The 25,904-nt window shown below is 35.9% G+C and overlaps 1 protein-coding gene across 1 annotated transcript; it reads right to left on the minus strand.

Annotated features, from left to right (window-relative positions):
* Window positions 1-2,036: 2,036 nt before the first annotated feature.
* LOC131048019 (asparagine--tRNA ligase, cytoplasmic 1-like) lies at window positions 2,037-3,105 on the minus strand. Its single transcript, XM_057981843.2, has 2 exons — window positions 2,484-3,105; window positions 2,037-2,440 (listed from the first exon to the last, which is right to left on the minus strand). Exons 1-2 carry the CDS (start codon window positions 3,103-3,105, stop codon window positions 2,037-2,039), a joined length of 1,026 nt encoding a protein of 341 aa, XP_057837826.2.
* Between the last annotated feature and the right edge of the window lie 22,799 nt (window positions 3,106-25,904).

Consider the following 25,904-nt stretch of genomic DNA (forward strand, 5'->3'; position numbering starts at 1 on the left):
AAACTAATAGCAAAGATAGATATGTTGTTCACCAAAAGTGATAACCCAAGAACACCTGCAAATCTTTCTATGAAATGGCCAATTTCAGTCTACAAAACACATCAGGGCTTGGACAACATAACATAGGATCCTAATTGATCCTCCTGCACTTCAGGTTCTGCTAGACCTAGGGGGGGACACCCTCTTGATGCACTAAATACAAAAATTACAGACACGTAACTGCATCAACATTAAGCAGATAGATCATTTCACAAGCTCAACAGGTTAGGAAACATTACAGATTGGCTAGATCTGTATAAACAATAGGATGAAACAGAGCTTGGAAAGAATGGAACACAAACACCCCTAAACATGAAGGGAAAATAGATTTATCTTTTAAATGTATATCTGAAAACATCCCCAAACTTGCAAGACCAGTGCCTTGTTCATTGGGCAACAGAGTCACAGACATAACTACAAATATGAATCATAAATGCAAGCTTATTTTCCTTAAACAAGATATTCATGCATCAATACCTTATATTAATGCACTATTTGATTCATTCACAAATTTATCAGATCTGGATACACATTTCATCATTCATGACTGACTACAAAATTTAAAACCTTCCTTGAAGGATACCTATAAACAGTCACACAATTTCCTTAAAATTGACAAATCTTCATCCTCCTTGAGGATTCAATTTATGATAATGAAATGCATACTTAGAGACAATACTGTGAGGAATTTACTCATGCCTGACACAAGCAAGACCTGCAATTAAAATCACATTTACAATAATGCACTGCAATCTTTGTACCCTGAAACCAAACAGAAGCAATCACAAATCTGGGTCATGATATTCAGAAAGTGGAAGCCATCAAATCTGGAGCATTTTCCAAATTTCTGGAACCCTTACAACTGAGAAGAATGGGGAATAAAAAGAGGAGGGAAGAAAAACAAATCCACAACTGAAAATTGCCAAGTGTCTCTCCTTTCTAACTGAATTTTGTTCCCATGGAAACTGCTTCTAAAATATCTCACATTTGTCCAAATTAACTTCATAATCGGATTCCTTGCTCCGAGAGCTTTCCGAAAATATATAACACTTTATACCTTGGCCAAAAATTGAGTCCTGGGCGAATTAATTCCCCAATGTGCTCAAACATTTAAATTTTTCATTTATTAATATAGTCTAAACTATATAATAAACAATTTTAAATTTAAATTTTTGCCTCCAAATGTGCTCTGACGTCTTGCCACGTGGTGGGGTTTGATTGGCTGATGGGGTTTACTGGGCGCCACCTGGGATGACACCTCATCCTTTGCCACTTGTCGGCCACGTCACTGCCTCTTGGACTGCCACCTGTGCGCCAACTGTGTGCCACCTCACCGGGACCCGCCTGCTGGAGCACTGACTGTACCCGCCACCTACGTGCCACGTGGATGGCTCATGTTCATTTTCTCTATTTCGCTGGGTTTAAACTTCATGCATCTTCCTTCACGAAATAGCGCGAGCCGTTGATCTCTCTCGAACATGCTCGCTCGTTAACCCGGCCTTCGTCTGCAAAATTTTGCCTCTTTGCCTCGGGAAGCGTGCCTACGTGGGGTCCACTTGGTCTTCATCCAATCAACTCCTCCATCGCCTCAGGAAACGTGCTCGCGCGTGGGCCCGCCTTGGGCGCCCATGGGCATCTTGTGTCAAAAGCCTTTAAGGCTTAGACATTATGTTACTGTGCGCTTTTGCTTATAAACATTAAAAGTAACTACTTCCCAATGCATGTGGGATAATGATGTTAAGCCTGTAGCTTCATTTTTAAGAATTCTCTGAGTGACTGCCTGGAAGTTTCATTTGCCAGTGCGATTTGGTTGAAAGTTTCTCATCCTCCCTCCATATTCCAAACACCATGCTTGCAAACTGTGTTGATTCTCCACTTCTTATATTCAATAGTGACAATTGCATCATTACGAAACCCACAAAAAGAAACTGATTGCCAGATTGGTCCAATTGCTGGGAGAAAACATCGTTTTTACTCTGGCATGTACATGATAGTCTTCAATGTTTGTGAAAGGTGAAAATTTGGTTCTGTTGCAAAATTGCATGACAGTCAGAAAATGCACGATGGCCCAATGGCAACCCAAGTTCATTCAATCGTTTCTCAAGAACTTCATATCGCTCCTCCCATTGGCTTCCAGACATCAATACTCCTACCTTTGGAACAAGCACATCCATGGAAGCGACTGTCACTCCATCATCATTGAGACGCATGGAAAAGGACTTGATTTGTTTGGGATGATGATAAACAATCATTGGTTTCTTGAAAACTTCTTCCACCAAGAATCTCTCCTGGTCGGCGTTGAAATCCATACCCCACTCTATCATGCTCTCAAACTTGACATTCTTTTTCAGAATATCAACTGCCTCTGTGTAGGTAATTCGTTCAAAGGAATTGGAAGTCACTAGACAGAGACGATCGAAAAGAATTTTATCAAATTGATTTGCCATGAATTTGGAAAAATGTATGGGTTGCATATGCCAGAGCATTACGAATTCGAGCCACTGATGAAATCGTGTTAGTACGGGGTCGCAGGTGCACATAGTTTCTCAGAAATTCCAATGGCAATCTTGTCTTTGTGATTGGGTACTTGGCAGGATCAGCAGTTCCAACATGCAAAATCTTTTGAACTTTCAGTTCAACCTTCTTCTTTGTTGCATCTGGTATCTCTTTCATCACCCCCTCTACTACAATAGAGGATCCTGATGGTGTTAGCTCTTTTAGATTGGCCATTGAAGAGTCCACTACAACCTGCAGAGTGGTAGCGCAAGAACCATCGCTCACTTGCAAATACGCAACACTACTGAGGGTCCTCCCAGGAGTGGGTTCAGTTTTGGTATTTCCACTTGATTTAATAGAATTAAGCCTAGCAGCTACTCCATCAGTAGTAGCATTAGCACTGTTATTGTTAGCTCCTGTCACCAATCTCATTAGAGACCGCAAACAAGGAGGAATTCTTGCCTGCACATTAGGAGGGCAGTTGGCATCATTGACTTCAAGGAAGGCAAAACTTGTTTTGTCTTGCTCCCGCCCAGTCTTTACCCACCATACTCCACGCAAGGGAAACATTCAACATCGAGCACCTTGTTGAGTTTTAAAATCTTCAGTCTTCCACCATCTACATTGACATCATCGGCATACTTTCCAGGAGACCATGCAGCCTTGTTAGAGGAATATGGGGGCATGTGAGGAGGAGGAAATTCGATGCAAATTTGCCATTGAATTCAACTAAGTGTTGTTTGCTGCTCTCAACGCCCAATCAACACTCTTCTTTGCTCTATGATACTCATTATTACTTTAGCTTAAAACATTAAGCTTTAATCTGCCTCCCCCTTTTCTTTACCATGTGAGATGCTAAAATCTTTTGCAAACCACTTTAGCCACTGTGCTGCCTTGGAGGTCTATTTTGCTGCACGCGAGGAGAAGGAGATAACCAGAATTTGCTTGTTTCAAAAGCTCTTGTAACTTCAAAACATCTGCCAGCCCATACTTTATTTAGTTTTCAACTTAACATCCTTCCTCATCCACAATGCTTGGGGCTTTATTTGGCATTTGATTTGGGGGCTTCCTGGAATCTATTCACCATGCTTAAAATCTAGATTGTATCGTCCATACCTCAGGGGTACATCTCATGAAACTCAAATCAATGGACTCTTTAGTGATGGCGTGACAACAATCGCATATGTTTCATTGCCATACATGACATCAACCCGCTAAAATGCACTGAAGCTACAAACCAGCTGAACATTGCCCATCTCAATATGTTGTATTTTCCTAATTGGGATATTGTCCACAAAGAACCCAGTGATTTCAATTCCAAAGAACGCTATTCTCATGGAATTCAGTTGCAGGATCAAACTAAAGGTGGAATCTCTCTTCTCGGCCTATATGAACACTTCCATTCCCATGAACATTGGTCCGCAAAACGTTCAACATAAACAAATAATGACACTACTATGCAAGCCTATATCTTTATGCATCATAAAGTCATGCACTAAGAGCATTCTCACCGCAAAATCAGTGCACAGGCGTGAGCCAGGTCGGGCCCCAAAGTGGGTCTGACTAAAAAAAAATTTCGTTTTCAAGATACTGACCTCTGGGAATGATTGGCATCGTTTTCGGATCATAAAATTGCATTTTACATCCTTCAGGCAATTACGCCACAATTTTTGCATTTAATGGCGAAGACGTAATTTTCAATGTGGTCAAAACACCTTTCTGGAGCTCGCCGTCTGATAGGCATGTACTTTGATATACAAGGATGACATCTACCAAACGGTTTCTCAATATGAGTCCCGAGCGAAGAGATATTAATTTCCGAAAACGGCCAACTGGCTTTGTCGACACTGCGGACCTGATGAAGTCAATGTTCTGGCAACACATGACGCCTTTCTTAAAAATACCAAACGACCTCCGTGGATCCTCAAATTCGGAACATAGGTACCTTTAAGTACATATTAATTCTTTGGATTCTCAGTTTGATCACCAGTTTGACAGGATGCAAATGGCATGCACACAAAAATGGCAACATTAACTGATCTAACACTGGAGTGCGGTAACTGAAAATGATGGCAAAATGAGCTCTTTTGAAAACCGATCAAACGGATTGGTAGAGCTTTAAAATTTGAAACGTAGCTCATCATTTATACCAACATCAGCCCGGAATAAACATTATGGCATGACGCTTACTGAGGCAACTTTTACACTTGGTCGAAACAGGGCTCCGACTAGCTGTCGAAACAGAGACTTGCCAAAACACAGAAACTGCAAACGGATTTGGCTTTGAAAACTGAGCAGATGGATTCGTTAGGACTTGAAATTTTGCAGAATGACTCACATTTATGCATAGAATTGAATCCACTTTTAATTTTTTCATGACAATCAACAGGGCAAAAGATGTAATCGCTCAAAGTAGGCTACTCAATAAAATCTGCATTTGTGCCTAAAATGCACTTCCAGCTCACCCCTCGAAACGGGTACCTCATAAACTTATCCAAATTGAATTCTGAAAGTTGCACATCACTGAATAGGCCAAATGAAAGGTGTGGGGCATGAATCCCAAGCCTTACCCTCTGAAAATCAACCGGCTCTATTTTGCCCTCTCGCAAACTAAGCCTTTCAAACTGACTTATTTAGGTACTTTTCTGACATGCAGAGCAAAATTTTGAAATAGGCCTATAAACTTGACTCAGTTTTAAATACTCCCAACAAGATCCACTCAAATATTTGTTGAGCAAGTCAACTTTGACAGGAATACTAGCCAAATGGGCTATAATACTGAGTGAATTTGATATAGAGTATGTTGACCAAAAAGCTATCATTCACCCAGATTCTAAGAAATGAGAGTAAAGTAGCAGATGCAATGGCTACAATAGCATCTCTCTTGCAAAATAAGGAGAATCAACATCATTACGAATTTCTCATGGAAGATATCTTAACCCCTACCATTCAATCCTAGCATATCTATTGAATTTTCCATATATCAGGAACCAATCAATCCTTATACGGTCAAACTTATCAGTATTTTTAAGAAAATATCCTTCCTCTTGACTTATCTCGCAATCAGAAAAGGAATTTTATCCATCAGTCCTCTCGCTCTACTATTATTGTAGATATCCTCTATAGTCGTGGTCTAGATGGTACTTTGTTGAGATGTCTTGAACCAGAAGAATCTGAGAAAGTTCTTAATGAAGTTCATGTAGGTATTTGTCACACACACTCAAGTGGTTTAACATTGGCTAAGAAACTTCTTGGTATGGGTTACTATTGGCCTAGTATGGAGAGAGATTCATTCACATATGCTAGGAAATGTAAACAATGTCAGATCCATGGGAATCTCATTCATGCACTAGCACAAGAGCTATATCCTATGACAAGATGATGGCCATTTTCTCAATGGGGCCTTGATTTGGTAGGAAATCTAAATCCCACATCTTCTAATGGACATAAGTTTATTCTAACTGCTACTATATATTTCACTAAATGGATTGAAGCAGTGCCTTTAACAATAGTGACATGAAAACAAATATCATCATTTATTTTGAATTATATAATCTATTGCTATGGAGTTCCTATGACCATTATCACTGATAATGGAAGACCTGTTAGGTCCCGGAGACAACTGAGAAGGGGGCGGGTGAATCAGTTGTCAAATAAATTTAAATCAAAAGCAACTTAACCAACTTAATGCATAATACCAGTAAACCAATCTAATATGCTGGTAGACAATTTTAATAGTTAATTGCAATACCGATAAGGATTAATGCATGAAACAAAAAGACAAAGTCATCCACAACACATAACACCAATATTTGTACGTGGAAACCCTATAAGGGGAAAAACCATGGTGGGAAACCTTACCCACAATCAGATGATACTACTTCAGATAGTAAGTGTATACAAATGGGGTCTGCACATGCAGAAAGGCCAAGCACCTAGAGCTCACTGCTCAATCACAAATGCGAGTCACACTAACTACAATTGGATGGTTAAATCCAATAAAGACGTACTATTCAAATTAGCATCTTTCTATGCTGGATTCAGTACTGGTATAGTTCCGATTGTCTTCACAAAAACCCTCCTTCAACCTTCAAATGATGTATGTGTGTATAGCTCTGCTTATTCTCACATATACCTCCACACAATCCTTTTTGGCATTCCACATTTGATCTTACAAATAAGATCTTACATTTATACCATACCCTAAGACCAATTTTAGTAGGTCGGCTCTAAAGGATAATACAATAAAATAATTTTACAAACAATACAATATCTGATGCAATAACCGATTCAACATGTCTACTTAATGCATTTACAACAATAATAAGTCATCTCCATAGCATGCCATGCTGATCTAGAAAAGATAAACCTGTCGGTGTGTAACCTGGACCTGTTTGTTGGTAACAACAAATATGCAAATACGAATATACCAATTAACAAACCTTCAAGACAAAGTGTCCAAATGATGTCTTTGACATAACCATGTGATTTCCATTCTATTCCAAGTGTCGGTGATCATTATATCTTATCGATGTACCAAATACCAATGACTGTGCATAAGTCATTTGCTTGTCGATGAATGTTGTTGATTCTCCAAAATACTAGAGTTTTAGTAGGTGTTGACATCAATGACAAAACCATACCAAAATACCAACAATCTCTGGCATTGATGGCAACATAAGATGGAAAAACCATCAAAGTGCCAAAAAAGGAATGCCAAATACCAAAGTACCAACAATTACCAAAGTATAAGTAAACTCTCCCAAAGTATCAATCTCTCCCCCTGAGAGTAGCATGTGTTTCCTTGTTTTTTTCCATACCAATCTTTCCCCCTTTGACATCAAATGCCAAAGTTACTATCAAGCCAAGTTCATATACAAAATACCAATCAATTTAGTATACCAACTACTCCCCCTGAGAAGTAGTTTCCTCTTCAAAAACCGAAATAAAAGATTTCTCTATTAATTCTACTGGTTGATGAAAATCATCAACTTCCTAAGTCTTTACCAATGAGGGTATGACCCCAAGCTGATCTCTGAGATATTCAAAAGTCTCCTTAGGCAGAGGTTTAGTGAAAATATCTACAATCTGCTCTTTAGTATTCACATAAACCAATTTTATCTCTTTTGCTTCAACATGTTCCCTTGGAAAATTCAGTTTGATAGAAACCTATTTGGTTTTAGAATGTAGTACCAGATTCTTAGATATATCAATTGATGCAGTGTTATCACAATAGATAGTAATAGGTTCCTTGCATTTAACCTTTATGTCCTTCAACATTTGCTTAAGCCATAGTACCTATGTATAGTTAGTTGCTGCTGCAACATATTCTGATTCTGTCATTGATAAAGATGTACAACTTTATTTCTTACTCACCTAAGAAATCAATCTATTTCCAAGAAAAAATGCTCCACCAGTGGTGCTTTTTCTATCATCCAAATCTCCTGCCCAATTTGCATCTGTATATGCACATAATTCAAAGTTTTCATCTCTAGGATACCATAATCCAAGATCTGTAGTGCCTTGTAAGTACCAGAAAATCCTTTTTACTATTGATTCATGATTTTCTCTAAGATTACTCTAAAATCTTGAAACAATACATATTGCATTCATAATACTAGGTCTGGTTTGTGTCAAATACAGTAAACCTCCTATCATAGATTTGTACCTAGTCAGATTAATAGGTTTAGATTCATCCCTTAGTGATAATTTTTCATTTGTAGTCATAGGTGTACTTACTGATTTAGTGTTCTCCATCCCAAATTTCTTTAGTAACTCTTTTAAGTACTTGGATTAACTCAAGAATATACCTTTATCAGTCTAAGAAATCTTCAATCCTAAAAAGAATTGTATTTCTCCAATCATAGACATTTTGAATTCTTACTACATTTTAATAGAAAAGTCTTTACATAATCCATCTTCTCCTCCAAAGATTATATCATCTACAAAAACTTCTATGACCAAGATGTCATCATTAGTCACTTTATAATATAAATTACTGTCTGCATTACCTTTAGAAAAACCAATCTTCAAAAGATACTTATCCCATCTTTCATACCAAGCTCTTGGAGCTTGCTTCAACCCATACAAAGCTTTCCTTAACCTACAAACCATATCTTTGTTTTCTGTCAAAGAAAATCCATCAGGTTGTTCAATGTAAAATTCCTCTTCAAGATCTCCATTCAAAAATGCACATTTAATATCCATTTTATATACTTTGTAGTTCTTGTGTGCTGCAAAAGCCAAAAATAATCTAACTGCCTCAATTCTAGCTACCAGTGCAAATGTTTCATTATAATCAATTCCTTCTTTCTGAGAATATCCTTTACACACTAGTCTTGCTTTATTTCTGATTACCTTTCCATCTTCATTAATTTTGTTTCTAAATACCCATTTGGTTCCAATCACATATTTATCTTTAGGCCAAGGAACTAATGTCCAAGTGTTATTTTTCTCAATTTGTTCTAATTCTTCTTCCATAGCTTTAATCCAGTGTTCATCTTCACATGCCTCATTAACAGATGATGGTTCAATTTGAGAAATAAGACATACCTCTTCATTTGCCAATCTTCTTCTTCTCATAACTCCTTTATACTTATTTCCAATTATCTGATCTTCAGAATGATTCAGCCTTACATACTGGGGTATCTTGGTTTTCTGTTTTTACTCAGTTACAGTGAAATTTTTAGATGATACCGGGGTAACTGGATCTTCATTCCGTACCGATGGATTTAGTGTAGGTTCATTTGTCAAAAAATTTGTTCCTAGTTCAGAGTCTATATACCTTGAAGTTCCTCTGAATTGTTCATCAATCTTCACATTTGTACTTTCAACAATTTTTTGCAATCTTTTGTTAAAACATCTATATGCCTTACTCTTAGATGAATAACCAAGAAATATTCCTTCATCACTTCTACGATCAAATTTTCCAATATACTCATCTCTTCTGATATAACATTTGCTTCCAAATATTCTGAAATATTTAAGAGTAGGAGTAATACCAAACCATAGTTCATTAGGGGTCTTACCAGTTTTACCTTTGATGTGAACTTTGTTGAATGTATAGACCATTGTACTTAATGCTTCTCTCCAATATACATGTGGTAGGTTTGCTTCTGATAACATACTTCTAGTTGCATCCAAGATAGTTCTATTTTTCCTTTCTACAACTCCATTCTGTTGTGGTGTCTGAGGTGTTGATAGTTGTCTTTTGATTCCATTCACTTCACAAAATGTATTAAATTCTTTAGATGTAAACTCTCCTCCTTGATCTAATCTCAGACATTTAATTTTCTTACTAGTTTCATTTTCTACCATAGCTTTGAATAGTTTGAACTTTCCAAGTGCTTCTGATTTTTCTCTGAGAAAAGTAACCCAACACATTCTAGAATAGTCATCAATGATTAGCATGAAATATCTATCACCTTGTAAAATTTTAGTTCTAGCTAGACCACATAAATAAGTATCAATTAAGTCAAGAGCATTATTAGATTTTTCTAGAATACTTTTGAAAGTAGCTCTAACTTGTTTTCCAAATTGACATTCCTTACATACTGTATTATGAGGTTTGACAATTTTAGGTAAATCTCTAACTGCCTTAGTAGTATTGATTTTCACCATATAATCAAAATTTACATGACAGAGTCTCTTATGCCATAGCCAACTTTCATCAATATGTGCAATCAGGCATGTCTTTTCACTATTATTCAAATGAAAGATATTACCTCTAGTTTGATTACCGGTTGCAATTTCCAAACTAGTTCTATTCATGATTTTGTATTTTCCATTTTTGAATTGTAACTGAAATCCTTTCTCAACTAATTGACCAACACTCAAAAGATTATGCTTTAAACCTTCAACATAGTAGACATGTTAGCATTATTCTTACCATCAAGAGATATTGTACCCTTACCTTTGATCAAACAAGCTTTATCATCTCCATATCTTACAAGACCTCCATTATACTCCTGAAAAGTTAGGAATTTACTCTTATCACCAGTCATATGATGTGAGCATCCTGAATCAATGATACATTCATCCATAACTTCAACTTTAGCTGCCAAGGCCTGTTTTACCAGTTGAGTAGTAGGTTCTAGTTGATCTTTTGTTATAGAAACAAAAACCCTTCCATTGTCTGTCGGATCCTCATTAGAATCATCAGTCACTCCTTTACCAGCAATGTAACAAGATTTGTCTTTATTCTTCTTAAATCTATATCTTTGATATTCAGGGTTAGGCTTGTATGTTCTTCTAGCTTCTTCTCTTAGTCTAGCATGTCTATCAGGGCATCTTGAAGCCATACGACCAATCTTATTGCTGTCAAAACATTTAAAGGGTGCTTTACCTTCATACTTACTTCCTACTGGACCTTTTGGCATTTTCCTTGCAAATAGTGCTTCAAGTTCTTCAAATTCTTCATTTTCATTCCTGCTTTCTTCAAGTTCTCTTGCATAAAAGGCTTTCCAAATAGAATTTTCAAATGATTGTGCAGATGATGTAGATGCTTTAAAAGCTAAATCTATCTTTATAGTAGCAACATGGCCAAATTCTTCAATTTCAAAAGCTGAAAATTTTCCAATCAATGTATCCCTAGTTACTGATGTATTAGGCATTGTTCTTAACTCATTTATAGTAGTGACTTTAATTTTATATGCTGGTGGAAATCCTCTTAAAACTTTTGAAACAATTTCATCTTCACTTAAAGTTCCTCCACAACATTTAATAACCAAAACAATTTCATTGACTCTTTCCATAAAAGTAGAAATCCTTTCATCTTCTTCCATTTTCAGATGTTCATACCTGACCCGGAACCTTTCAAGTTTTGCAATCTTGACTATGGAATCTCCTTCATTCAATGTTTCCAAATGATCCCAAATATCTTTAGCAGTAGACCTATCTAATAATCCCATGATTTACTGATCTGATAATGCACTCAAAAGTGTTTCTCTTGCTTTGCAATCATTTTCTTCATCTTTAGTCAAGTTAGGTGGATTGGGCTGACTTTGAGTAGGAGCAGTATAGCCATTCTTTATAACATCTCAGATGTCCTTTCCAATGCAATTTAAATGTCTCCATTCTAATCTTCCATATGCCATAGTTGGTTCCATCAAGTTTAGGACTATCCTTCTTGAAATAGTTAGTAGACATTGGATCTCCTCAAGCTATTAAACTTCTGCAAAAAGAGGACTAAGCTCTGATAACAATTGTTAGGTCCTAGAGACAACTGAGATGGGGGGGGGGTTTGAATCAGTTGTCAAATAAATTTAAATCAAAAGAAACTTAACCAACTTAATGCATAATACCAGTAAACCAGTCTAATATGTCAGTAAACAGTTTTAACAGTAAATTGCAATACCGGTAAGGATTAATGCATGAAACAAAGACAAAGTCATCCACAACACATAACACCAATATTTGTACGTGTAAACCCTATAAGGGGAAAAACCATAGTCAAAATTTTTTCCCACAATCAAATGATACTACTGCAGATAGTAAGTTTATACAAGTGGGGTCTGCATATGCAAAAAGGCCAAGCACCTAGAGCTCACTGCTCAATCATAAATGGGAGTCACACTTACTACAATTGGATGGTTAAATCCAATAAATATGTACTATTCAAATTAGCATCTTTCTATGTTGGATTCAGTACCGGTATAGTTCTGATTGTCTTCACAAAAACCCTCCTTCAACCTTCAAATGATGTTTGTGTGTATAGCTCTACTTATTCTCGCATATACCTCCACACAATCCTTTTTGGCATTCCACATTTGATCTTACAAATAAGATCTTACATTTATACCATACCCTAAGACCAATTTTAGTAGGTCGGCTCTAAAGGATAATACAATAAAATCATTTTACAAACAATTTAATATCCGATGCAATAACCGATTCAACATATCAGCTTAATGCATTTACAACAATAATAAGTCATCTCCATAATGTGCCATGCTGATTTGGAAAAGATAAACCTGTTAGTGTGTAACCTGGACCTATTTGCCAACAATAGCAGATATGCAAATACGAATATGCCAATTAACAAACCTTCAAGACAAAGTGTCCAAATGATGTCTTTGACATAACCATGTGATTTCCATTCTATTCCAAGTGTCGGTGATCATTATGTCCTATCGGTGTACTGGATACCGATGGTTGTGCATAAGGTCATTTGCTTGCTAGTGAATGTTGTTGATTCTCCAAAATACTAGAGTTTTAGTAGGTGTTGACATCAATGACAAAACCATACCAAAATACCAACAAGACCATTCAAAAATCAAGATGCGAAGGAGCTATGTGAACAATTTCATATCCATCATAGGTTTTCTACTCCATATTATCCATAGGGAAATGGTCAAGTTGAGGCATCAAACAAAACTATCTTGAAAATTTTAAAGAAAACAGTCAATGAAGCTAGAAAAGATTGGCACATTCAGCTAAATCATGCTCTTTGGGCATACCGAACCAGCATCCGCACTCCAATAGGGGAAACTCCATATTGTTTGGTATATGGATTAGAAGCCATATTACCTATAGAAGTAGAGATACCTTCTCTTTGAAAGGTCTTATACCAAAAGAAGAACAACGAGTCTCTCGACTCCAGGAACTTGAACTGATTTAGGAACATCACCAAAATGCAACAGATCATTTGAAAGTATATCACCAAAGAATGGCAAGAATTTATAACTACAGAGTCAAGCCACACATTTTTCAGATTGGAGATATAGTTCTGAGGGAAAATCCAAGAAATCAACAAGACTGAGAAAACAAGGGAAAATTTGAACCAAATTGGCTAGGACCTTTTGTCATAGTAGCAACATATGGATCAGGAGCATACAAGTTATCTACATCTAAAGGTGATTGGTTTGATTAACCTATCAATTATATTCATCTCAAGAAATTATATGCTTGAGATATAAAGTCATGGAAAAAATCAATAAAAAGCATATAAAGTCTAGAAGAAATTAGTAAAAATCAGAAAAGCAGAAAATCCCTAAAAAGCATAAAATAGTTAAAAGAAAAAAAAATCAAAAACAAATCAAAATTGTTGGCATTATAATAGACAATAAGAGATTCTTGGCATTTCAATTAGGATATTGAGAAGGTTGTTGATAATTATGGATATAACTGATTAAGGATGTTTGCTATCTTCACAATATTATTTTGTCATTGATGTCAAGAAATTGATTTTCTAATTTAGTATGATGTTGCCATATCTTAAGAAGTATGTTTTGAAGAGAATTAAGATGTCGGTAAAAGACACAGAAAGAATGTGATGAATAAGGGGAGGAATAAGTTCTTCAATGGGAAACTATTACTGAGTTAGACAATGATGAGATCATGTTATTTAGATTGTTCTGATATCCTACATATGCTATTGTTTGTAAGGTTAATACTATACTATGTTACCGAGCAAGAAACCTAGTCGGTAAACCCTAAGGTTATCACTATTGGTTAATGAAGGTGGAATGTCTACCGAGTGAAGTTTAGTATTTATCGAGTTGTAACCGAGTAATAAAAGAATGCATTAGATGAATACATGTGTTATTTAATGATGGAAGCTGATGAGATGGTTATGATTAAATAATTGATACAACATGTATGAAGTTTGTTAAGGATCTATGGCAATGGAAGATCGGCAGGAACATCTATAGCTCAGATTGAACCTCAATACCCTAGCACAAGTTCCAAGGTGAGGTAAAACATTTTCAGATCGAAGGATACATTGAACCTGGTCAAGATTGAAGATCTGATGGCTATGATTGATCATGGGAAATGTGATCAAAGAGATTAAATGGCTAGAAAATTGTTTATAAATAAGGAACTGTTGATAAAAAATGTATGCGGGCAAGTGTAAGCACATGGATGCTACATAGTGATTACTAAGCATAGAAGCTTGAAGACCTATTTGAATAACAGAGTAAGGAGCCCAGCAGAGGGACAAGATAAGTCCTATGACTAGATTGTATTGAGCAAATAAGAATCTGCTTTAGCATTTTAGATGCAAAGTTGCAAACATACTTATTACTGTTATTTATTTGTAAGTGATAGAAAATCTCTTAATCGAGTGGACTTAACAGTCTTATTTGTAGATCCTCTAGCAAGGTGACATTCTAATTGAGTGTTTGAAACCCTTTAACAAGGTCACCTCTAACAAGGTAAAGATCCTAACAGATTTGAGGGAAATCCCTTAACTGGGTCAGATCTAGCAATGTGTTTATAATCTTTAATAGGATTTTCTTTTAACCGAGCATACTCTAGAAGAGTATATTTCTTAGTGGGTCTGAAATCCCACAGTGGTTTTTCCCTATTTTGGTTTCCATGTTAAATCTCGTGTTATGAGTGTTGTTATGATTATGTGTTCTTAAGTTTGCATGTTTTACAATTTTGGTTACATATATCTGTTAAAGCTACCAAGGTTGAATCTGTTGAATATATTGAAGATTAAGTTTGTATGATTCACCCCCCCCTCTCATCTTATTAACAATTGGCATCAGAACTAACAAAAATATGCAATAAAAACAAGTGGTGAAAACCTGGTAAACAGGTGCTATCTAAAAAGTGGGTTCCTCTATCTATGAGATCGCTTTGCGCAACTATCCACTCCATTATATTGCATCTATCACTTCCATCATCTTAGCTTATCCATTACATCTTTCACATCCATTGATTTGAACCATTTAACAAAAAATATGCAGCTTACCAACAATTATCAATCTTTGACATACTTGTTGTAGTCACTGTCTTAGATTTTATCAGAATAGATCAATCTACATTTGTATCCCGCCATGGTTTGGATCTTGATCAGTTCATATATCCATAATAAATTTGTGTTTCCGCTGGAGGTAAAATCCTAATTCCTTTTGCTAAGGTGAGCTTTTGAATCTTTGAAAATTGCAAAACATTCAGAAAACTTAGAAAAACCAAAAACACCTAGGGTTTTGAAACAGATAACGAGCAACAAAGCAATGAAGATCAAGGCATTTCATCAACAACTAAATTCTGAAACTCAGAAAATGAAGAATCAACTAGCAAGTAATAAAGGATTGTATACACCTAAAAATGGTCTGAAGATAGTTAATTAAATACGTAGTTATTTGATTAATTCCCCTTCCCAATTAATTGAATTCACAAGCAATTTAATTAATTTCTCTATTCATCTACTAGTAAATAAATCTAAATGATTTATTTATATAGTTCATCTCACATCCCCCTTTGATTAATTAATTCTCAATTAATTAATGTCTCCCCATACTAATCAATTCTTCTAATCCCTAATTAAGATTAACAAACTCAAGTTTGTTGAGATTAATTACCATTTTTCTATTATTTAAATTTCTAAATTCAAATGAGCACATGGCTCCTAACTTTAACCACCCAACCTAAGCATCCCCTAACTTAACCCTTTCAATCTAATCTTGGGTCTAACTAACCCTATCCTATCTTGCACATTCTAACCTGCTTATCCTAACCTCTCATGGTGTGGATATTCTCTCCTAGAGACACATGGCACTTTTTCCACATGTCTCCTCCCTTGGACACTTGCCCTTTTATGAGCAAGGCTCCTTGACACTTGTCACCACAAAGATGACAAGTGCCCCTTCCTCCAACCTCTTCTCCAACTTCCTCAATCTTGGCCCTTAATATCTTCAGATCAAATCTGGACCGTCGATTCCTGCCACCTCGGCTTTGGCCTTGGAAATCCTATAAATACCCCTCATTTTGGAGCAATATGGATCTGATCTCATATCAATTTATGAATTGTTATTATAGGCATATTCATCCCATCTCATATCAATTTAGGCATCATTACTATAGGCAATTTGCATTTCAATTATCTAGTAATTAGCTTTGGATTTATCATAGCATGTTAATATAGTTTCTTAAATCATGCATTTCATATCATCTCCATAGTCAATCATGATCAATTAGCTACTCAACTCTTGAGTTGTCACTTTGGAGGTCATTGCTCCCCTGAGAGCCGATCAATCCAACACCTTCAAGGTCCTCAAGAATAGACAAAAATGGGACATTTCAAGGAAGGCTTATGGTTTGCATCTTTGATTTAGTTTTTCAATTAAGCTTTTCAATTATATTTTATTGTCTCATTATATGTGTATGCCTCTTATACTAACAACATTTTTAGCATCACATTAATTGGCGCCCACCGTGGGGCCTAGCCCCTTTAATCTTTAACAAGTTTACTTGCAGGAAATTTCATTGATAGGTTGATTAGCTCTTTCAGAGTGCAGATTATCTCTCTTGGGCTCCCGAATCATGTTCTTAGCATCTTTTGTGGCGTTCCGGCACCTCAAATGACATTTATGGGAGATTCCTCAACTCTGTTTTTAAGTTTTTCTATACTTTAGCACTTTTAGTCTATACTCTAGCATTTTTGGTATGTATGGTGGCATTTTTGGCAAATTTGTCAGCGTTTTCAGTTTGTTTAACAGCGTTTCTGGTTTTTAGAACAATGTTTTTGGTGTGCAGAACAACATTTCTGTTGTGCAGAGCAGTGTTCTTGGCACATATGATGGCGTTCTTGGTCAATTTGATGGCATTTTCAGTTTTTTATTAATTTTGCAAATATTGTATGTTGCATTCCTCATTTCTGCTTCTGGACTGTCATTTTTCTGAACCTAATTAGCAAATTGTTGGTTTTGCAAGTACTTATTTCATTGTGAAAGACCAGAGTCATAAACTATTTCGCCACCAAAGAATGCAATATAAACTACTAACTTTGTTTGTTGCTACGAGATTTTGCACTTATATTTGTTAAATTAGGCACATAGACTAATTACAATGGAAATGAACAAACATGTCTTACGTGTCTTGATGATAGACGAGTATGCTCACACCTTTCTTAGGTGATCAGAAAGATAGACTCATCCTTTGCTTTCAATTGCATATCTTTAGAGGGCCTATCACAGTGGGAAAAAGTAATCACCCTATGAGAATGCCCCAAGTGAGTACAGCTAGACCTGAGCATTCCAACTCACTATAATAAATAGGCCTCTGATGATTAAAGTCTCAGAGGATGGGATTATTTGAGTTTTCTCTTTGAGATCTCTCATATCAGGCATTTTGTAGGGCCTCACGGTCTCAATCACATTTATGTAACTACATCTTGTTTTGGTACCTTGTCGGGCTATATGCCTCAATCATGCTTGCGTGACTTCAAGGGGTAATTTCAAACAGAATTCCTGACTAAGAACCATAAAAATAGAAGCTACTTGATTCACCTCCAAAAGGGTGATAATCTTTGTGCAAGAGAGATAGTAACTCTCCCAAGACACTTGCCATATTGTGCCCCCATTAGCGTTTGGAGTCAGATAATACGGCATTGAGAATCCATTGCATGAGACTCAGTGGCCATATTCTGATTAGCTATTGGGTGTGTACCTAAGTCAGCAAGCAAAGGTTTTCATTCTCAGCCAATCTCCTTAGGATAGACTGATTGATGTGTTTTTAATTGTTAAAAACCTTTAAGACAAAAATACAATCTAAATTCTGTGTTTGTAAGTCATGTCAAGATATAATCCATTAAAATACAACAAATATTGAAAACTTAAATTTCAAACTATTAAGTTCACAAGTTTCACAATAGGTTAGCTCTTTCAGTCCAAACAGTCGCATCTACAGTCCAAACCGTTGCACTTACAGTCCAAACAGTTGCACTTATAGTCCAAACAGTTGCACTTGCAATCCAAATAGTAGCTCTTTCATTCCAAATAGTCGTGTCTACAAATTAGCTCTTTTAGTCCAAACAGTCACACCTACGGTCTAAATAGTCGCACCTACAGTCTAAACATTTGCACTTATGGTTCAAACAGTCGCACCTACGGTCCAAACGGTCGCATTTCTTGTCCAAATGTCAGCTCTCTTGGTATGAATGTCAAGTTTCTCATAGTTTAACATAAACTCTCCAAGGTTGAGCAGCAATTAGAGTTTTTGGTCTAAACAACAGAGTTCTTAGTCTAAATAATAGCTCTCTTGGTCTAAAGGTCAGCTCCTTTGGTCTAATCAACAACTCTTATGAGTTGCATATCAAATTTCTCATGTTGCAACATTAAATCTCATAATTTGTACTTGTTAGGTCTTAATATACATTGTTTGAGTCTGAAAATCACAAAGTTGGATCAAAATTGCAGTCTCCTAAGTTAAAATACTTAATTTGCTAAGTCTACACATCATTATTTGAGTTTTAGAGTCATTCTATTACAGAACAACATTTCTGGTCTATTTGTCAGTGTTTCTTATAGGCAGAGTAGCATTTTTGGTCAGTACAGTAGCGTTTTGGGTGCATTTGTCAGTGTTTATGGTAGGTTTGTCAACGTTCTTGGTCTGTATAGCAGCGTTTCTGGTAAGTTTGTCAGCATTCCTGGTCCATATAGAAGCATTTCTAGTAAGTTTGTTAGCGTTCCTGGTCTGTATAGCAGCGTTTCTAGTAAGTTTGTCAGCGTTCTTGGTTAGTATAGCAGAGTTCTTGGTCATTTTGTTAGCGTTTCTAGTAAACTACATCAAAATTAGAAAACCAAAACAACCCATTTCTCAAATAGTCAAACATAGAGAGTAGGTCATCTTGTTGGGTCATTGAATCAAGTTATCTTCTGTCAAAACAAACTCAAGAGCAAGACACACAAAGGTCTCAAGTATTCACCTCAAACAAATTAAAGATCAAACACCTTAAAGTGCATTATCACCCTCTTTGATAAACTGATCACTCAAACATAGTTTCTCATCAAGATCAATCATCCTTTATCATGAAACTACAATGCTTGATCAGAATAACCTCATTCTTTATCATAGGATATATCATTCCTATTTGAACTTGGTCATATCAAAAATCACAAAATTTGCACTCCAAAACTAAGATCGAAAAACTTGCAAACAAGCAAATACTTGAAAAAAAAATCATTTCCTCAACAATTGATCACTTATTGCGACACATTAAGCAAGATTTAATCACAAAAACATTCAAAACACAATGCCCATTTTACTTACAGCGCAGAGACATAAGATCACTGAAACATTGGAAATACCTGAAGATCATAGAAACATGGCATACCAAAGCAAAAGACAAGAACACATAACAAGCCAACATATTGGAGAAATCAAACAAATCCAGAATCAAAATCCAACCATGTCAAAACTTAATAGGGATTCAAATACATATCCAAAGAAAGGTGGCTCTTTTATGCAACTATTAAAAAGATCCTTAAAAGATGTGGATTAGAAAGATCACAATCATGCACCTATATCTAGCAATGGTTCATCCTCCCATAAGCAAATTAACTCTCCAAAGGCATCTATTCTTACACTTCTTAAAAAAGTGCAAAAACCTTCCATAACTTCCTCACCAGACAATACACCCAAAGATGATGTTCCCCAAGGGATATCCATAATGGCCATCAAGCCTATTTCAGAGGATCCTATTCAAAACCCATCCACTTCATATCCAAGCATTGATTCCTTGCAACATCCCCATAGCGCTTCCTTGCAAATTGAAGTCCTCATTCATAAAATGCTCGTTAAATGTGTCCTAATGGATGGGGGAGCTAGCTTAAATATTTTCTCATTGAGTCTTGTCCATGCTCTAGGTTATTCAGAAGATGCAGTTGATCCCCTAAAAAAGATCAAAATCAAAGCACATAATGAAGAAGAGAATTCCTCTAAAGGAGTTGTGGTATTACCCATCAGAGTGAGACCTTTGCAGAAAAACACAGCATGACAGGTCCTAGATTTGGAAATACCATACAACATACTCTTGGGAAGACCATGGATATAGGACATACAAGCTATTACATCAACATGTCATCAGTGCTTAAAATTTCCATACAATGGACAAGAAATCACAATATCAGTAGACTTAAATCCAGGGCAGTGTGGTAATAAACCAAAATCAGCTCAAGAGATCATTGTTTCACATAACAGAGAGGAAGCATATTCAAGCACACAATCCAAGGAACAATCATTTACATCAATTTTATCAAACATGGAAGAACAACTGTAGCTAAAAGATCAAGGGAACAAAGAACATTCATTATCATGGAACAACAAACAAGAGAAACTTGAAATTGAAAGGGAAGAAGAAGATGTAGGTGTTGATGTAGTTCACACGTATGCAGAACAAACATTAGGAACTAGCCTACTTGAATTAGAATCACATATGGCTGACATGGACTTAACCGAGGTTGATTAGGATTTTCTTGTACGAGGTCATTCTGATGAGAGTATCGTCCTAGACATGGAAATACCTACTGAAAGATCTGACATCTCTATCATGACTCCCAATATCTCTGAAACATATCAACCTGAAGATCCTTTATCCTTAAGCTATCCTGAACCTATGGACTGGGAAAATGAAGGACATATTTCCATTGATACCTTACCTAATGACCATGCTATATCCTTATATCTTAATGAAATCAAACCTGCAACAACTTTCACCAGGGATTTCGCTAACGTATCTTCTAATCAAGTAGGTGCCAAATCTCCTAGTCGCAAAAATGAAAATAAAGAAAACAATATCAGGTATAATACTGAAAACCATTTATTGGCAACATTAGACCATGAAAAAGTAAAAATAAAGGATGCATCTATCGGTGAAAACCTCCTCGAGGTGCTGAAAGATGGGAGATTTGACATCTTACTTGAATACTATCAAGAAAGGTCATCAATCTTGATCAAACCAACAAAGGCAGTTATCATTGGCACAATTGATCTACATCCAACAATATCTGTATCAGAACTAGCAAGGTAAAAATATTTAGAACCCTTCAAAAGATGGCAAACCAATTTCACCTGGTCATATACGGACATTCCAGGGATGGATCAAGATCTTATAACACATCACCCGAATATCAGTCTAGGAGAAAACATCAATAATAGAACACAACATGGATCAAGAGCAGACATCAATAGAGGAACACAACATGGATCAAGAATAGACATCAATAGAGGAACACAACATAAATTAGGAGCAGGCATTCTGTTTATCAAAATGGCTACAGAATGGAACATTAAACAACTTCAAGTCTTTGTGGACTCTCAGCTTGTCATTAATCAAATCAATGATGACTATCAAACAAAAGATGACAAACTCATGCCTTACAAAAAGATGGTGGATGACTTCAAGAAATATTTTGTTGAAATCACTTTTGAACAAATTCCAAGAAATGATAACAAAGGAGTAGATGCTATGGCAACACTTGCTTCTCTATTGCAAACATAGGAAAATCAAGAGCTTTATGAATTCCTAGTTGAAGAGTTATCATACCCTTCTCATAATTGTCTGGATTCCCAAACCATCTGCCAACTTATTGGACATAATAATTCTTCCCACTATGGCCAAACTTACACATACCTAAAAGATAACTTCTTACCTCCTGACTTATCAAAAAATCAAAAGAGAAACTTTATTCACCAATCCTCCCATTATACTCTTGTCATTGATACCCTATTTAAACAAGGTCTAGACTGTACTCTCTTAAGATGTCTCTAACAAAAAGAATCTGAGAAGGCCTTAAAAGAAGTCCATAATGGCATTTGTGGCACTCATTCAAGTGGTCTTATCCTTTCAAAAAAAATCATACGCTTGGGCTATTATTGGCCAACTATGGAACAATGTTCTTTTCAGATAGCTAGAACATGCAAATAATGTCAGATCCATGGAAATTGGATCCATGCACCAACATAAGAACTTCATGCTTTAGCAACATCTTGGCCTTTCTGCCAATGGGGACTTGATCTAGTACTAAAGGAAAATCCTCAAAACCAGTCAGATCAAGAAAAGAAGGGAAAATTTGAACCAAACTGGTTAGGTCCATTTGTGGTCACAACAGTATTTGGGTCAGGGGCATATCATCTATAAACACAAGACAGAGATCAGCTCAAGGAACCCATCAATAGCATGCATCTGAAGAAGTTTTATGTCTGAAAAACCTAAAAATAGTGAAAAATCAGAAAAAATAAAAAACAGTGAAAAATCAGAAAAAATAAAAAACAGTGAAAAATCAGAAAAAATCAAAAACAGTGACAAATCAAAAAAATCCTACAAAGTGAAAAAGTAGAAAATCCACATCATATCGGCATCATACCGCATATCTATCAATCAACATCTGGGGCATCATATCGACTTCATATCATCTCAAACATCGAATCCGCATCATATCGGCATCATATCATCTCAAACATCGAATCCACATCATATCGGCATCATATCATCTCAAACAATGAATCAACATCATATCAAAATTTATCATCTCCAAGATCGAAACAACATCATATTGAGATTTATCATCTCTAAATCAAATCAGTATCACATCAAAACCAAATCCACATCCAATCAAGATCAAATTTGCATCCTATTGAAATAAATATCAACAACATCATCAATCGAGTTTTCTTTGAACCAACGCATCATCACACATCGCTTCAAAGAGGGGAAAAATGCATACACCTAAAAATGGTCTGAAGATAGTTAATTAAATACACAGTTATTTGATTAATTCCCCTTCCCAATTAATTGAATTCACAAGCAATTTAATTAATTTCTCTATTCATCTACTAGTAAATAAATCTAAATGATTTATTTATATAGTTCATCTCACATCCCCCTTTGATTAATTAATTCTCAATTAATTAATGTCTCCCCATACTAATCAATTCTTCTAATCCCTAATTAAGATTAACAAACTCAAGTTTGTTGAGATTAATTACCATTTTTCTATTATTTGAATTTCTAAAGTCAAATGAGCACATGGCTCCTAGCTTTAACCACCCAACCTAACCATCCCCTAACTTAACCCATTCAATCTAATCTTGGGTCTAACTAGCCCTATCCTATCTTGCACATTCTAACCTCTTTATCCTAACCTCTCATGGTGTGGATATTCTCTCCTAGAGACACATGGCACTTTTGCCACATGTCTTCTCCCTTGGACACTTGCCCTTTCATGAGCAAGGCTCCTTGACACTTGTCACCACAGAGATGACAAGTGCCCCTTCCTCCAACCTCTTCTCCAACTTCCTCAATCTTGGCCCTTGATATCTTCAGATCAAATCTGGACCATCGATTCCTGCCACCTCAGCTTTGGCCTTGGAAATCCTATAAATACCCCTCATTTTGGAGCAATATGGATCCGATCTGATATCAATTTATGCATTGTTATAATAGGCATATCGATCCCATCTCATATCAATCTAGGCATCATTACTATAGGCAATTTGCATTTCAATTATCTAGTAATTAGCTTTGGATTTATCATAGCATGTTAATCTAGTTTCTTAAATCATGCATTTCATATCATCTCCATAGTCAGTCATGATCAATTAGCTACTCAACTCTTAAAATGAATGATTATTTCAGTTAATGACCATAAGAACATATGAATGATATACAAGATTCAGTATTTATATCTTGATTTTATTGATAATCATGTACTCTATGTGACTCAAGGATGTCAATGACTAGAGAGGCTATGATGGGGCTAATTATTTTCTTTGATTGTTGTCTGTGGTTTATCTCTTACTATGATATGTACTTGTCTTAGGATATGATTAACAAAAGATCAAGGAGGACATTCCAAGTCATGCATGAAAGGAGATAATCCTTGTTTGATCTGCAAGCAATACTCAAGTCAACTTGACTCATTATATAAAGTTGCTTGTATGAACTTGCTATATCAAAATCCATGTAAGAAATACTCAGGTCAACTTGACTCATTATATCAAGTTGCTTGCATTAACTTTCTATATCAAAATCCATGTAAGAAATACTTAGGTCATCTTGGATCGTCATGTCAAGTTGCTTGTATTTTCTTACAATATTTTAAAGCTCAATGATGAAATCAAGAACTGTTACAAGGCAAGTATATGAAGAATGGCAATATCATTTTTAGTTAGATCATTTTAGATTATCTCATTATTCATCTACATTATAAGCATTCAATGTCAGTTGCATTATAAGCATTCCATTTCATTCATAGATCAACGGTCATGAATAAAGATTCAGTATACTTGGACAAACAAAAACAATTTGCATTTGATTATTATAGGTGCATTCATTTTAATCATCATCCATTTCATTTAGTTTCATTTTAATCATTGTATTAGTTTGCATTCAATTAAGTGTGTTTCATTAATCATGTAGTGTACCTTCATTATTATTCGCATTATCATTTCATTAAAGATCATTTAGTTGCATCTTTGTGTTGGTATTTTGGTATGGTTTTGACATTGATGTCAACACCTACTAAACACTTATCAACTTTGGCACTTTGAAGAATCAACAACATTCACCGGAAAGCAAGTGACTCATGCACAGTCACCGTTATCGGGTACACCGGCAAGATATAATGATCACCGACACTTGGAATGATATGGAAAACACTTGGTTATGTCGAAGACATTGTGTGGACACTTTGTTTTGGAGTTTTGTTTATTGGTACATTAGCATTCACATATTTGCTATTACCAGCAAATAGGTCTATGGTTACACTGGCAGGTTTATCTTTTCCAGATCAGCACGACATGCTATGGACATGATTAATTATTGCATTGGATATTGTATTGTTTGTAAAAAAAAATTATTGTAATATCTTGTAGAGCCGACCTACTAAAATTGGTCTTAGGTTATGGTATAAATGTAAGATCTTATTTGTAAGATCAAATGTGGAATGCAAAAAAGGATTGTGTGAAGGTATATGCGAGAATAAGTAGCGCTATACACGTAGACATCATTTGAAGATTGAAGGAGGGTTTTTGTGAAGACAATCAGAACTGCACCAGTACTGAATCCAACATATGAAGATGTTATTTTGTGCAGTACATGCTTATTGGATTTAACCATCCAATTGTAGTCAGCGTGACTCCCATTTTGTGATTGAGCAGTGAGCTCTAGGTGCTTGGCCTTTCTGCATGTGCAGACCCCATTTATGTACACTTACTATCTGCAGTAGTATCATCTAATTGTGGGTAAGGTTTCCCACCATGGTTTTTCCCCTTATAGGGTTTCCACATGCAAATATTAGTGTTATGTGTTGTGGATGACTTTATCTTTATGTTTAATGCACTAATCCTTACCGGTATAACAATTAACTACTAAAACTGTCTACCGGCATGTTAAACTAGTTTACCCGTATTAAGCATTGGTTGGTTAAGTTGTTTTTGGTTTGAATTTATTTGACAACTAATTCACCCCCCCCCCTCTCAGTTGTCTCCAGGACCTAACAATTGGTATCAGAGCATAGTCCTCTTTTGCAGAAGTTTAACAGCTTGAGGAGATCTAATGTCTACTAACTATTTCAGAAAGGATTGTCCTAAACTTGATGGAGCCAACTATGGCATATGGAAGATCAGAATGGAGACAC

Source organism: Cryptomeria japonica, chromosome 3 (assembly GCF_030272615.1).
Source record: "Cryptomeria japonica chromosome 3, Sugi_1.0, whole genome shotgun sequence".
Classification (NCBI taxonomy): Eukaryota; Viridiplantae; Streptophyta; class Pinopsida; order Cupressales; family Cupressaceae; genus Cryptomeria; species Cryptomeria japonica.

What these genes read in the sequence shown, in the direction of transcription:
- LOC131048019 (XM_057981843.2), bottom strand. Translation starts at nt 3,105, where the DNA reads ATGTTTCCCTTGCGTGGAGTATGGTGGGTAAAGACTGGGCGGGAGCAA. An exon ending in TACATTTTTCCAAATTCATG is followed by an intron (nt 2,441 to 2,483) that starts GCAAATCAATTT and finishes GTCTCTGTCTAG; the next exon opens with TGACTTCCAATTCCTTTGAA.